At 42.8% G+C, this 13,522-nt stretch overlaps 1 protein-coding gene across 1 annotated transcript in view; it reads right to left on the bottom strand.

Annotated features, from left to right (window-relative positions):
• LOC126162709 (venom serine protease-like) overlaps positions 1-13,522 on the bottom strand; it is a 257,256-nt gene that overhangs the window by 14,419 nt on the left and 229,315 nt on the right. The window contains exon 7 of the mRNA XM_049919371.1: positions 9,280-9,433. Coding sequence (XP_049775328.1) covers positions 9,280-9,433 — 154 coding nt within the window. The remainder of the gene's footprint in view (positions 1-9,279; positions 9,434-13,522) is intronic.

Raw genomic sequence — 13,522 nt, 5'->3', positions numbered from 1 at the left:
CTGTTTCTTTCGACCACTACTTACTGTTGTCGCCACCTATCGGCAAATGGCGGAAGCAAACTTGCACACCTTGTATTTTCTCTTTTCATCCATTAAATTTAATATCTGTATCTCCTGTGTTATCTGAGGGTAACTACCAGGCCTTGTTTTTCAACCTATCTGATCTTCTGCTACCTTCATTATTTCATCACTTAAAACTACCCATTCTTCTTCTACAGCATTCCTTTCCCCTGTTCTTGTCAACTGTTGCCCAATACTCTCTCTGAAACTTGCAAAAACATCTGGTTCTTTCAACTTATCCAAGTCTCATCCCCTTAATTTCCTACTTTTTTTTGCAATTTATTATGTTTTAATCTAGAATTCATAACCAATAAATTGTGGTCCGAGTCCACATCTGCACTGGAAATTTCTTATAATTTAAAATAAGATGCACTGGCAGAGGGTGGCAAACAAAGAAGGTGGGAGATGAGAATGGATAGGAGATGATCAGACAGAGCGGGGTGGAATCTGTTGAGTGGAGGGTTGGGGACATTACGTTACGTTAGGCTGATGCCAGGATAAATATGGTGGTGGAGAATGTGTTGTAAGGATAACTCCCACCTGTGAAGTTCAGAAAAGCTGGTGGTGGAGGGGAGGATCCAAATGGCTTGAGTAGTGAAGCAGCCATTCAAAGCTTCAGTTGCATGTTGTGCCACAAAGTGGTCTACTTTGCTCTTGGCCACAGTTTGGGTGTGGCCATTCATCCTGGTGGAACAAGTTTGGTTAGTCATACCAATACAGAAAGGTGTGCAATGATTGCAGCAGAGCTGGTAAATGAAATGGCTGCTTTCACAGGTAACTCAGCCCCTGATGGGATAGAATAAATCCAAACAGGATTGCAATAGTATCTGCTGGGTGCATGGATTGGACAAGTCATGCATCTGGGTCTTTCACGGGGATATGATCCTTGTGGCAAGGGGTTGGGATTGGGACTGGCATAGGGACAGACTAGGATGTTGTGGAGGTTGGAGAGGATGATGGAACACCACTTTAGGAGCGGTGGAAAGTACCTCTGGTAGGATGTTGCCCATTTTAGGGCATGATCATAGGTAATCAAAGCACTGATGAAGGATGTGGTTCAGTTGTTACAGTCCGAGGTGGTAGTGGGTGATGATGAGGGCACTCTTTTGTGGCTGGTTCTTGCAGGTTTGGGAGGATTGGGGGTGTGAGGGGAAATGGCCTGGGAGATCTATTAATAGACTAGGTCTGAAGGATAGTGCTCGTCTGTGAAGGACTTGATGAGACCCTCAGCATAGTGATCAAGGTAGCAGATACACTGTCACCAGGTGGCCAGGCTCTATGGGAGGGATTTTTTGGTGTGAAAGAGATGCCAGTTGTTGAAATGCATGTACTGTTGGTGGTAGGTAGGTTTAAAATGGACAGAGATGTTGATGGAGCCATCAGAGAGGAGGAAGTCAACGTCTAGGAAGGCGGCACACTGGGTTGAGGAGGACCAGGTGAAGCAGATGGGAGAGAAGGTGTTGAGGCTGTGAAGGAACGAAGATAGGGCATCTTGGCCCTGAGTCCAGATCATGAAGATATCATCAATGAACATGAACCAGGTTTGGTGTTTTGGGAGGCTAGGAAGGTCTCCTCTAGAAGACCCACAAACAGGTTGGCATAGGAGGGAGCCATGAGGGTGCCCATGGCTGTGGCACAGATTTGTTTATATACCTTTCCTTCAAAGGAATAGTTGCCAGTTAGGGTAAAGTTAGTAAGGTATATGGGGAGAATGAGGTAGTGAGTTTGGAGTTTGAAGGACGTTGGGAAAGGTAGTGTTCAGTAGTGGTAAGACCATGGGAATGAGGGATGTTGGTGTACAGGGAGATGGTGTCAACAGTGATAACCAGGAATCCACGCGGTAAAAGGGTGAGGATGGTGGAGAGGCAGTGAAGGAACTCAGTATCTTTGATGTTGGAGGCTAGATAACAGGAAATTGGTTGAAGGTGTTGGTCAATGAGGGCTGAAGTTTTTTTTCAGTGGGGGCCCAATAACCAGCCACAATAGGGCAACTCAGGCTTGTTGAGTTTATGGATTTTGGGGTTCATGTAGAAGGTGGGTGTGTGGGGTGTCATATGGGTGAGGAGCGAAATGAATTTCGGGGAGAGGTTGTAGAAAGGCCCTAAGGCTTTTAGCAGGGGAGGATTTGTTGGACGTCTGGGATGGGATCACTCTGGCAGAGTTTATAGGTGGAGGAGTCAGACAATTGACAGACACCTTCTGCTAGGTAGTCACTGTGATTCGTAACATCAGTTGTGGAACGTTTGTCTGCAGATAGGATTATTAAGTCTGGATCTGTTTTGAGGTTGTGAATGGTTATTCTTTTTTTCTACTGAAGGGTTCGTGTTCTGAGGAAGAGACCATAGGGAAGGAGGATGAAGCTGAGGTGGAGATAAGGAATTCCTGGAAGGTGACCAGATGGTGGTTAGATGGAGGGGGGGGGGGGGGGAGATCACTGTTGGATGGTGGTATGAACGTGAAGAGGCAGGATTCAGTGAGGTATTTTGGTTGGTTTTGGTTGGAGGGATTGCCAGAAAAGAAGTGCTTCCATTGCAGGGATCAGGAGAAGGAGAGTAGGTCTTTGACAAGTCCAGCTTTTGGGAGTAGAGCTAAGGCTTATCCTCTGACAGCTATCATTTTATTTATTCCTACTGATCCCACTTCATCCCTCATCCTGACATACTTTAGCGTTTTATTTTCCACACCTATCCACGCCACATGACCTTGTGATCTCCCCCCCCCCCCCCCCCCCCCCCCCCCCCGCCCCTCTTCCCTTATTTCAACACACACTTCCATACCTCATCATTCCATTTCTCCCATGTATCTGTACATTTTTAACATAAAATTTGTGCATATTTTTACTTTGTTTGATGCGGTTTAGCTCATTTTTGCGTATTTTTATGTATCTGACCATATTTTACGTATCCGTGTGAGTTTCTGCATGTCTTTATGCATTTTTATGAGTATTTTCTCTCATTCATGACCTCTCACAACCATCAACACCTATCTTGGCCATTTATGTATCACTCCCCTTTCCTTTACTCCCTTACTGACACAATGGGCCCCTGTTCCACCTTTCTGTACCAGATGAGAAATGTATCCCATTCCCTTGCTAAAATGCAGTCCCATATCGTATTTCTCAACTGCTGCCTAAACCATGGATCCCCCCCAAATGGTCTAACTGTAAAGATTCCTTTCACTGGATCACAATGCTCCTTTCTACAAATGTGAAAGCCAGAACTGATTGTTTACTTTGTCCATTAGTATCAAGAATAACTTGTGCAATGCACAGAAATTTTCTCAAAATTTAAAATAATTTGTTTATTATCAATTAATATATGGGAGTATCCAGCTGTTTTAATACATATTAAAGCATTTGTGTTATTGCCTTCGTAAGTCTCACTTGAAATCTAAACACAGTAGACAAATGGTGATCCAGGGAAGGGTTTCTATATAATGATGACAGGGGAGTCATGGGTAAAAAATATTGAGCACTAATACATTGGGACTTTTGTATGAATATTTTGACATGATACAGCACTACTGGCTGCATACTCACGAGTGTGGAAGGTATACAGTCATGCGAAGACTGCCTTGGACACAAGAATCCAGCTGCGCCAACCTGATGCAAGTATAGCAACAACTGTGGGTGTGTGTATGTGTGAAGAAAAGGAAAGTTATAACATATTTTAATCTTCAGTGAAAATGGAAATGTCGTGTGGCTAGGGCCTCCCGTCGGGTAGACCGTTCGCCTGGTGCAGGTCTTTCGATTTGACGCCACTTCGGCGACCTGCGCATCGATGGGGATGAAATGATGATGATTAGGACAACACAACACCCAGTCCCTGAGTGGAGAAAATTTCCGACCCAGCCGGGAATCGAACCCAGGCCCTTAGGATTGACAGTCTGTCACGCTGACCACTCAGCTACCGGGGCGGACTAATCTTCAGTGCTGTGTGTACAAAGACTAACATGAGGCATCTATTTCACATAAAACCATTTTGGTTGCTAGCCCATTCAAAGACTTGATTATCCAATGATTATTAGCATGTTTAGGTAAAGAGACATAAATTATGTTTAAGGTAATTTGTGTATATGTTTGCTAATGATAGTATTCATGCTGATTGAATCACCATTCACAATATTTTTACATCAGCTTTTTCATAGTTAAATTTCTGAAAAAACTGGTATTACCAGTATTTGACATTATCTGAATGGTGAGGCATGGTGCTACTTCATATACCACTCAGTAGGTGAGTGAAATATGAAGTTCGGTTATGTGATATTACAGGCAGCTGATTAGGCTGCTGCAGGACAGACTGAATCTGACAAGTCAGCAGTGGGTCGGTATGAATGTTTGTTGGGGTTGCCAGCTGTCAGACAGCTGTGACAGGTGAACACAGCAGAAGTAAAGGTGGCTAACAAGCAACAAGGCCCAGCAGTCATTGGGGTTTGTCTAGGCAGGAAGAAGGGTATGTTTCAGTGATACAGTTCTGGGACAAGCTAATATGGAGGGACCTGTGACTAGAAATGTTTTCACTGATGTCATTTTAATAAAAATAAATTAAAACCCATTGCAAGCATGCTAGAGAAAAACCAATGACAGTTTTGGAACTGCGGCAGCAGAATGAGCTCATGTCTGAAGCTTTAATAGTTAAAAAGTTATTGACATTATTACCATTATTGTTTACAGTAAATTGTACAACTGAATCCATCATGAAAGCCACATTCGTGATACACCAGGTGAAGGAGGATAAGGCCCGCAATGTAATGAACAGTTCATTTTTGTAATTAAACAACTTTAAAAAATGTTGTGAACAATTTACTTCATTTAAATAAGTAGTGCCATAACTATGAACTCCTTCACAGACACACAAATGATCTTATCAGCAAGAGTTTCTTTCCTTAATATTTCAATAACTTTTGATGTGTATTGAATTGCAGTTGTGATTCATAAAATGGGCCAAGTTAGTGGTATGACTAGATTGCCAAATGTGGCAATTTGTGTGTATGATATTTCTTTAAAATTGTTAAATAATGTATAAATGAGTTTGTTAAGAGATTGGAAAATGACTGCAAAGATTTTCATATGTTTTAATATAAGTAATTGTTTGAAATTTTTATGCAAATTATGAATGGTGCTCAGGATGAAAGTATCTGCACTGAATTGAGGAGTGGTCATGTGAACAAACCTTTAAATAAGTATATGGGGCAGTCCAGCAATGCTATGGACCACCGTCCATAGCATTTTGCAGTGAAAGATTTTCATGCCTGGGAGTTGCGTGCTGTGATTTAGTGCATGATACTGGATATAATGCTATGTATGCACAACGTAATACCAAAATTGGCACTAGTGATACAGTGTTCGGTTATTCAGTAAGTCGTTTGTTTGTGTCCACCATTCACATATGTTGCACTTGTTTAAAAATTAATTACAAGGGATTCATATAAAACTTAAAATCAATCTGTTTTGGCCAATGTTATTATCCTTTGGAATTTTGACCAACAGTTCCAGCCTCAGTACATCTTTTTTATTAAATTATTCACTAATGTCTCATTGCTAATATAAGGCTGCTTTGGTATCAGCATTATTATGTTGTGTTGTTGTGCTAAAGATTGATGGAGTATGGCCACTCCCTCAGGTGGAGGAGTAAAAGATCACGAAATGTGCATATAATAAAAGCTCTTCACTGACTCTGAACCCCCCCCCACCTTGTGCAAAATATCGATGACACATGCCAGCTTGATACATATTTTCCCTGTGTAAGTATCCCAGCTGAACTTTTGTCTATGTAAAATCCTAATAGTTTAACCAGTTTGTTGTTATCACTGGGAGCATTTAGACTGAATACAATGTCTTCAGTTTTACTGTCTTAGAAAATTATTCTCTTTGTCTGATATTCTCAATTTTACAGAAATTTGTGTTATGTTATCACCTTACTAAAAAAACAAAGAACCTTGCAGTGACAGCTAGGCAATTAACTTAGTTTATGTGTCTCTAACAACAGTTCTCAAATGTTTATCATATGGGTACAGCCTCAAATGTGGCAACTGTAATTTCAAGTAATATTACCTCTTGTGTCTCATAAATGACTTTCTCAAGTGAATTTTCAGACTATTACATAGCTTTGAAAGACTTGTGTCAATATAGTACAACAGGAAAATTTTATTTTACCCATCTGAAGGTAATTACCCACAGGTTGAGGTCCACAATACTAGACAGACCCAGAGTAAGCCAAAATAGTCCCAGCAGAGATAATTTCAAGCTAAAAGTTATGTAATTGTATTAGGAATTTGCATTATTTCACATTGGATGAATGGCGTGTTCTAGACAATTTTATCAGATTTTCCTGAAGTTTCTCCCATTCACTCTTATAACTGTCTGATACAAGAGTACCTACATTTTATTTTCACTCATATTTTAGTTTATGAAGAGTGCTGAATTAAAATTATAAAAACTGATGCAGCTCTTATGCTCATCCTTAAAATCAAAGTTACCTCAGTTCCACATAAAGCAAAGAACCTCAGTCACTGTTGAAGGTTCAGGCACATCACCAATAGTCTCAATTAAGAAAATAGTTAAAATGGAAAATAATTTTCGGGAATGACAAATACTATCTCCACGATGTACAAGCACTGCTTCTATTCTGCTTCTAGGTACCTATTATTGTTTACCCATTACATAATGCAAATTTCGAGTTACCCTAAATTTGTCACTTTTGTGGGATGTTTATTTTCACACATGTGAAATCAGCTACATGGTCCAGTCAGATTAATGTGACCACAATCTGTGTCCAATGTGATTGTGCAATAATCAATAATCACTCACTGGGAGCACTAGCAGTGGAGAGAATATAAAGCAAGCCATATTGAAAAAAAAAAAAAAAAAGAACGGTGCAGTCGTTATCGTATTGCAGAAATGGAGCGATTTATTTGATGTCCAAAATGGCATGATCGTTGGATTTTAGGCCAAAGGTGGAAACAATTCCGGATCGGCAAAGTTTGTAAAGCGGCTGCATGCTGCCATGGTAAAAGTATAGCAAGCACGGCAAAATGGCACCATCCAAAACTGGTGCCCGGGCAACTTTGGTGCACCATGGGCCATAGATGACGAGGGTGAACGACAACTGCAGAGATGTTTATGGTTCAACAGATGTGATACTGTTCAGCAACTGACCACCCAGAGGAAACAAAGGACTACCAACAGTGTTTCCTCAATGACGATTCAGCAAATGTTACTGCATATGGGTCTTCACAGCAGATGCTTGGTTCATACTCCCACGCTGACTGCTGTTGCTCAGTGACCAAATCTGGAATAATTTGCATGCCAGTACCGCCATTGGACGTCCACTGAGTGGCGATAGGTAGCTTTTTCAGATGAACTATGTTTTATGCTCCATCAGACAGATGGAGTTGACGTCTATGACCCTGCAACAATCGTTGTTAAGATCTAGACCGGAGAAGGGAGTCTTATGGACTGGGGAATGTTTCCGTGGCATTCCCTGTATGATCTCGTCACTCTTGTAGGCACAACAGATCAACATCAGTATGCATCTATCCTTGGGGACCACGTCCACCTGTACATAGTTTGTTTATTTCTTGACATGATGACATCTACCTGCAGAACAATGCAATGTGTGACAGGTAGCAGTGTTATGTGCAAGGTTTGAAGAGCACCAAGACGAGTATACCATACTGATCTGGCCACCAAACTTCCCGGATTTAAACTCAACTGAGAATCTCTGGGACCAACTTGATAGGGCTGTTTGCACCGCGGATCCTCAGCTGACAACAATAGTGCAGCTGGCAATGGCACTGGAGTCAGCACGAGTCCACCTCCCTGTCGGTACCTTCCAGAACGTCACTGATTCTCTTCCTGCACATCTGCACTGCAAAATGCTTTTGACAGGTGGTCACATTAATGTGATTGGGTAGTGTAGGACAAAAAATTAGTCACCGTCGCGTAACACTGCCTTTATCCTTGCTAATTGCCTCAATGTGACAAGGAAGAGAGCCCAGAAGTTCCTTCAACTACCCCACGTCCAGCTGAAGCCACTCATTGATGGTTAGGTCCTGTAAAGCTACCAAAGTATGGGGGTGTTGATTACTATGTTTTACCTGCTGTTCCAAATAGTCAGAGGTATTTCCTGTGGGATTAAGATGGTGTGATTTAGCGAGCCAGTCGAGCTGTGATAGAGTGTCAGAGTGTTTATCAAGGCGGGAAAGTCATCCCTCTAAATGTGACTGTCGTGTTATTGAAAGACAAGAATATCCACAGCACACTCATCATAAAGATGTAGAAGAAAGAACATCATTTACTCATCAGTAATGTAGAAATATACATTCTGATTCATGTGAACAGTAACCTAAATGATTGGGCCAAAGTTATGATACTAAAAACGTCCTCAATGCATCAAAGAACCGTTTCTGGATGGAGCTACACCCTTTATGCACAGCAGGTTAAAATCTCCATTGGGCCGTTGGTGCATTTGACGCCTTGCATAGTTTGAAAAGGCGCAAAATTGTGACTTGTCGGACTACACTACACGTCTACAGACAGCTACTGCCTAGTTTTAGTGCTTTTGACCCTCTTACGACATGCAGGTTTATGTGCCACTGTAAAGACTTGCATTTTACGAGGTTCAAACAGGACAGCAATTTTCTACCATTCTGTCACATCTTCACGTTGACCCATTTTATTACACTGATTCTATACAAGCAACAGGCACATACACGCTGCTCCTTTCTGCCATTCTGTCATGTCTTGACTCATTTTACTGTGCTCATTCTATACAGGCAGCAGGCACATACAACGGCATCACTGGTATGACTTTAGTATGAAGTGGAGGGTAACGTGACCTCTCGTTACTAATTCTATACCAAGTAAAGCATTCCAGAGTGAACAGTGTGCCCTTTTAAGAGGTTGGCTGATATTTTGTACCATCGAAAGCTGATATTTTGCAAGTGGCTTCCTTACACATGTTTTCCTCCCAGAGGGAATAATAGTAACCAGTTGACGATAGGCCGGCCGAAGTGGCCGTGCGGTTAAAGGCGCTGCAGTCTGGAACCGCAAGACCGCTACGGTCGCAGGTTCGAATCCTGCCTCGGGCATGGATGTTTGTGATGTCCTTAGGTTAGTTAGGTTTAACTAGTTCTAAGTTCTAGGGGACTAACGACCTCAGCAGTTGAGTCCCATAGTGCTCAGAGCCATTTGAACCAAGTTGACGATAAAAATGTTACCTTGCGTGACCTGGGCGATCCACTGGAGGTAGGCAGTGACCCTTGTGTTGGTAGCTGGGGAGACAGCACAGGAGGACCCATAGCTAATGATGCCCACCAACTGCAGCCGCATGCTGTATGGGTCCTGCCACAGCAGGGGGCCACCAGAGTCACTCTGTAACATCACACATCCACATTACGTCAAACAACATTATAGTACCACAGCAAACATCTTTAACCTGCTCTTTTAAATTTTTTAATGGCTATTAGCAAACTGTTCCTTAGGTTGCTTTTAACACTACTGCTCACCCATCTACGCCTCGAATTATATTTCTATCATCATCATCATCATTATATCATCATCATTGCTAGACTCTAGAGATTACAAGAAATTGTGGAAAACAGAATAACGTATTATTTGATTATTGGTTCTAAGTAATGGTTCTACAATGAAGGAATAAAAGTCGTTATTCTGAAAGGTATTCTCCCTTCTTACAATCTGTTCATGTCTAAGAGCCATCTTTCTTTGTTTTCTTTTATTCTATCTTTCATTTCAACAACTGGAATCTGAAGAAAACAGACTCCACCTCTGTGCAGCAATGTCTGGAAATCAGAACCGTCTATGTAGTATCTGTAGAAATACTGCACTCTGCCCACAGTGGACAGAAACTATCTCTGTTTGAAGTAGTGGAGATGACGGTGTACTAAACGAACCATCCTGAACAGCTACGGAATGAACTACCAGACTTCAGTTAGGCATTCCCTCCACTTCTTGATACTACTTAAGTAGCTCCTCGTCGGGCTGTGAAGGGTCAAAGGATGTCTAAGGGATGTCTGCGCATTGCCACCCGCGCCGCCCCCGCCAGTCCGCCCGCACGGTATTCGTTCGTTTCTTTCGTCAGTCGATTCGACTGAATCGGGTTATCGAGTAGTTATACTTTCCCATGTAGCACGCGGGTCCGCTTCATCGTATTTTATACGTTTCTCTCTGGCGCACATACCTACGAGAAAAGTCGCGGCCATTCTAGTGATATCGATACGTTCGTTATTCTGTCCGGCATCTGTTCGAGAAAAGTCGCGAATGTTCTACTGTTTTCTTGTACAGAGAACCTTCGATACGCAGCGTCATAAATACGGACTATTCGCCGAATAGGACGCTAGTTATGTTCAGAAACAGAAATATTAAGACTGAAGAATAAATAAGTAAAAAGTCCTAGTTGTAGCAAGTGCAAGTGTGAAGATTAGTCAAGAGTTAGAGTGATCAGTTGACTGTGAAGTATTAATAATAGTAATTCATAGTAATTTCTCAGTAAAAATATTGTTACGAGACTCGTAACAATAACAATATTTTTACTAATAACGTAACAATTCATCCGTATATCTCCGGTAATAGTGACTTCCGAGAAGATTCCTAAAAACGCATTGTTACATAAGATGGCATATGTGTATAAACAGTTTAAATAAAACTTTCTTAAACTTTGCATGTAACTTGATTATTTTTTATTACGATAAAAGTAAAGGTAGCTCAAGATATCTTTAGCGCCCCTCCTTGAGTATTTTCTGTGTCCGCCACTGCATGTGTAGAACTATTTTCTTTGGTGTCGCAACGGTAAATTTCCGAAAATCAAAGAAAGTTTCTGATGAGATGATTGAAAAAAAAAAGAGTCGACCTGAAAAATAATTTAAAAGAAACAAAAATGACAAATTGGAGCAATAAACGCCACTGGATTTAAAACTTTTCTATTATTCTTATCACTTTTTACTCACAGATGATGAATAATTGTTTTTATTCGTGTAAGTGAATAATGTTTCGAATAATATTCGTTAATCGTGAATAAAAAATAAAATTTTTTTTCTTTATTCGTTATTCGTGATTTACATAAATTTCGTCCAAGTTTAGTGTTACGCGAAGCGCACACACACAGAAAATTCGCTGCCTATGCGGAAGTGAGGGCAGGCGCGTGAAATACGCGTGGCTGCGAAAAGGCCCCTTCCGGTTCTGCCAGCGGCGTGGCCGAGGGTACACTGATCAGCCAGAACATTATGAATACTTATCTAATAACCGGTATGCCCACCTTAGGCTCGGATAACAGCAGTGACACGTCGTTGCATGGAAGCAATGAGGCCTTGGTAGGCCGCTGGAGGAGGTTGAATCCACATCTGCACACACGTCACCCAATTCCCGTAAATTCTGGATAGGGTGGGAGAGGGGCAATGAGCTCTGGCACCACGTTCTATCACATCCCAGATGTTTTCGATCGGGTTCAGATCTGGCGATTTGGGGGGCCAGCGCATCAAATGGAACTCGCTACTGTGTTCCTCGAACCCCTCCATCACACTCCTCCTCTTGTGAAATGGCGCATTATCTTGTTGAAAAATGCCACTGCTGCCGGGAAACATGATCGTCATGAAGGGGTACACGCAGTCTGCAATCAGTGTACGATACTCCTTGGCTGTCATGATGCCTTGCACGTGCTCCACTGGATCCATGGATGCCCATGTGAATGTTTCCCAGAGCATAAAGGAGCCGCCACCAGCTTGTCTCCTTCCCGCAGTGTAGATGTCAAGGAACTGTTCCCCTGGAAGACGGCGGATTCGCGATCTCCCGTCAGCATGGTGAAGAGGGTGTCGGGATTCATCAGCCCATGCAACGCTCTGCCATTGCGCCAACGTCCAGTGCCGTTGGTCACGTGCTCCTTTCAGTCACAGTTGCAGATGTTGCTGTGTAAACATCGGCACATCCATGTGTCGTCGGCCGCGGAGATCCATCGTTAGGGGTGTTCGGTGCACTATGCGTTCAGACTCAATTGTACTCTGCCGAGAATTAAAGTCTGATGTCAGTTATGTGAAGGAGATAACTGATGCTGTGGCTTTTCTCTTAGTGTTAATCCTCAGCGCAAAACAAACGAGTGCAGCCCAGAACAAGTGAGTGTGGCACAGTGTCCTATCCTCTCCGTAAGTATTAGAGTGTAGTCCGATTAAATCAGCCGGCCGGCGTGGCCGAGCGGTTCTAGGCGCTACAGTCTGGAACCGCGCGACCGCTACGGTCGCAGGTTCGAATCCTGCCTCGGGCATGGATGTGTGTGATGTCCTTAGGTTAGTTAGGTTTAAGCAGTTCTAAGTTCTAGGAGACTGATGACCTCAGCAGTTAAGTCCCATAGTACGCAGAGCCATTTGGACCATTTTTTTGATGTCAGTTACGCCACAGTTCGCCGTCTGTCCTGTTTTTCCAGTCTGCCCAGCCTACGACGTCCGACATCTGAACTGAGGGGAGGCCGTCCAACCCCACTACGTTTGGACGCGATTTCACCTTGGTTTCGCCATGTGTTGAAGACACTCACCACAATACTCCTCGACACAAACGTGCAGTAGCCTCCGGGCTATCACAATCCGCCGTCGGTCAAACTTAATCCCGCCAGGTGACGCGGCTATCTCCTGGAGGGGTTTATATCGATAGCAGGTCGGTGGTCATAATGTTGTGTTGATCAGTGCATATCAGCTAACGCGGCTGAAATTTGCGTAGGTAATCTTCGCCAACTTCTGCAAACGTTCGCGAAGCGTATTCGCGCTCTCACTCGCACAGTGTAGGTGCATGTGGGCCATGCGGATTGGCCACGCACTTACAGGGCTCTAATAAGGAGGGTTATGTGGTCAGCACACCGCTCTACCGGCCGTTTTGCAGACTATCCAGACCGTGGAGCCGCTACTACTCGGTCGAGTAGCTCCACAGTTCACCTGACGAGGCCTAGTGCACCAGCTTCCAATCCTCACACTAAAGAGAAATCTTTAGTAGTACCGGGAATCTAATCCGAGTCGCAAATTAATGTTTTTAGTGTGATACTGGAGATTGCTTCTCTGTGGCAACATGATAGGAAACACTTTAACGTATCGTCTTGTGTGTTTGTATATGGTAACACACGTAGGTCTTGGCTTACCACCCTGAAGGCGGTTACTTGTGAAACGTCCCCTTAGAACAATTTATACAAGACTGTGCTTAAACTGACACACAATATTTTTTAGCGCAACGCAATCTGACTTTCAGAAATCCCTACAAAGGAATGGCCCTAACTAACATTAACCTGTACCTTTCACAAATCACTTACCTCACCAAAAATCTTCGTTACTCGAACTACTGCAATACAGCGAGCGCCACTACTGCCAGCTAAATAAAAGATTCAAACTACGGAAGGCACTAACTACTGATAGGCATAGTTAGCAAATGAAAGATTTTAATAGAGAACAAACAATGTATTTACCTTAATAG

This window comes from Schistocerca cancellata, chromosome 1 (genome assembly GCF_023864275.1).
Source record: "Schistocerca cancellata isolate TAMUIC-IGC-003103 chromosome 1, iqSchCanc2.1, whole genome shotgun sequence".
Taxonomy (NCBI): Eukaryota; Metazoa; Arthropoda; class Insecta; order Orthoptera; family Acrididae; genus Schistocerca; species Schistocerca cancellata.
This window is presented reverse-complemented; position numbering and strand designations above follow the sequence as displayed.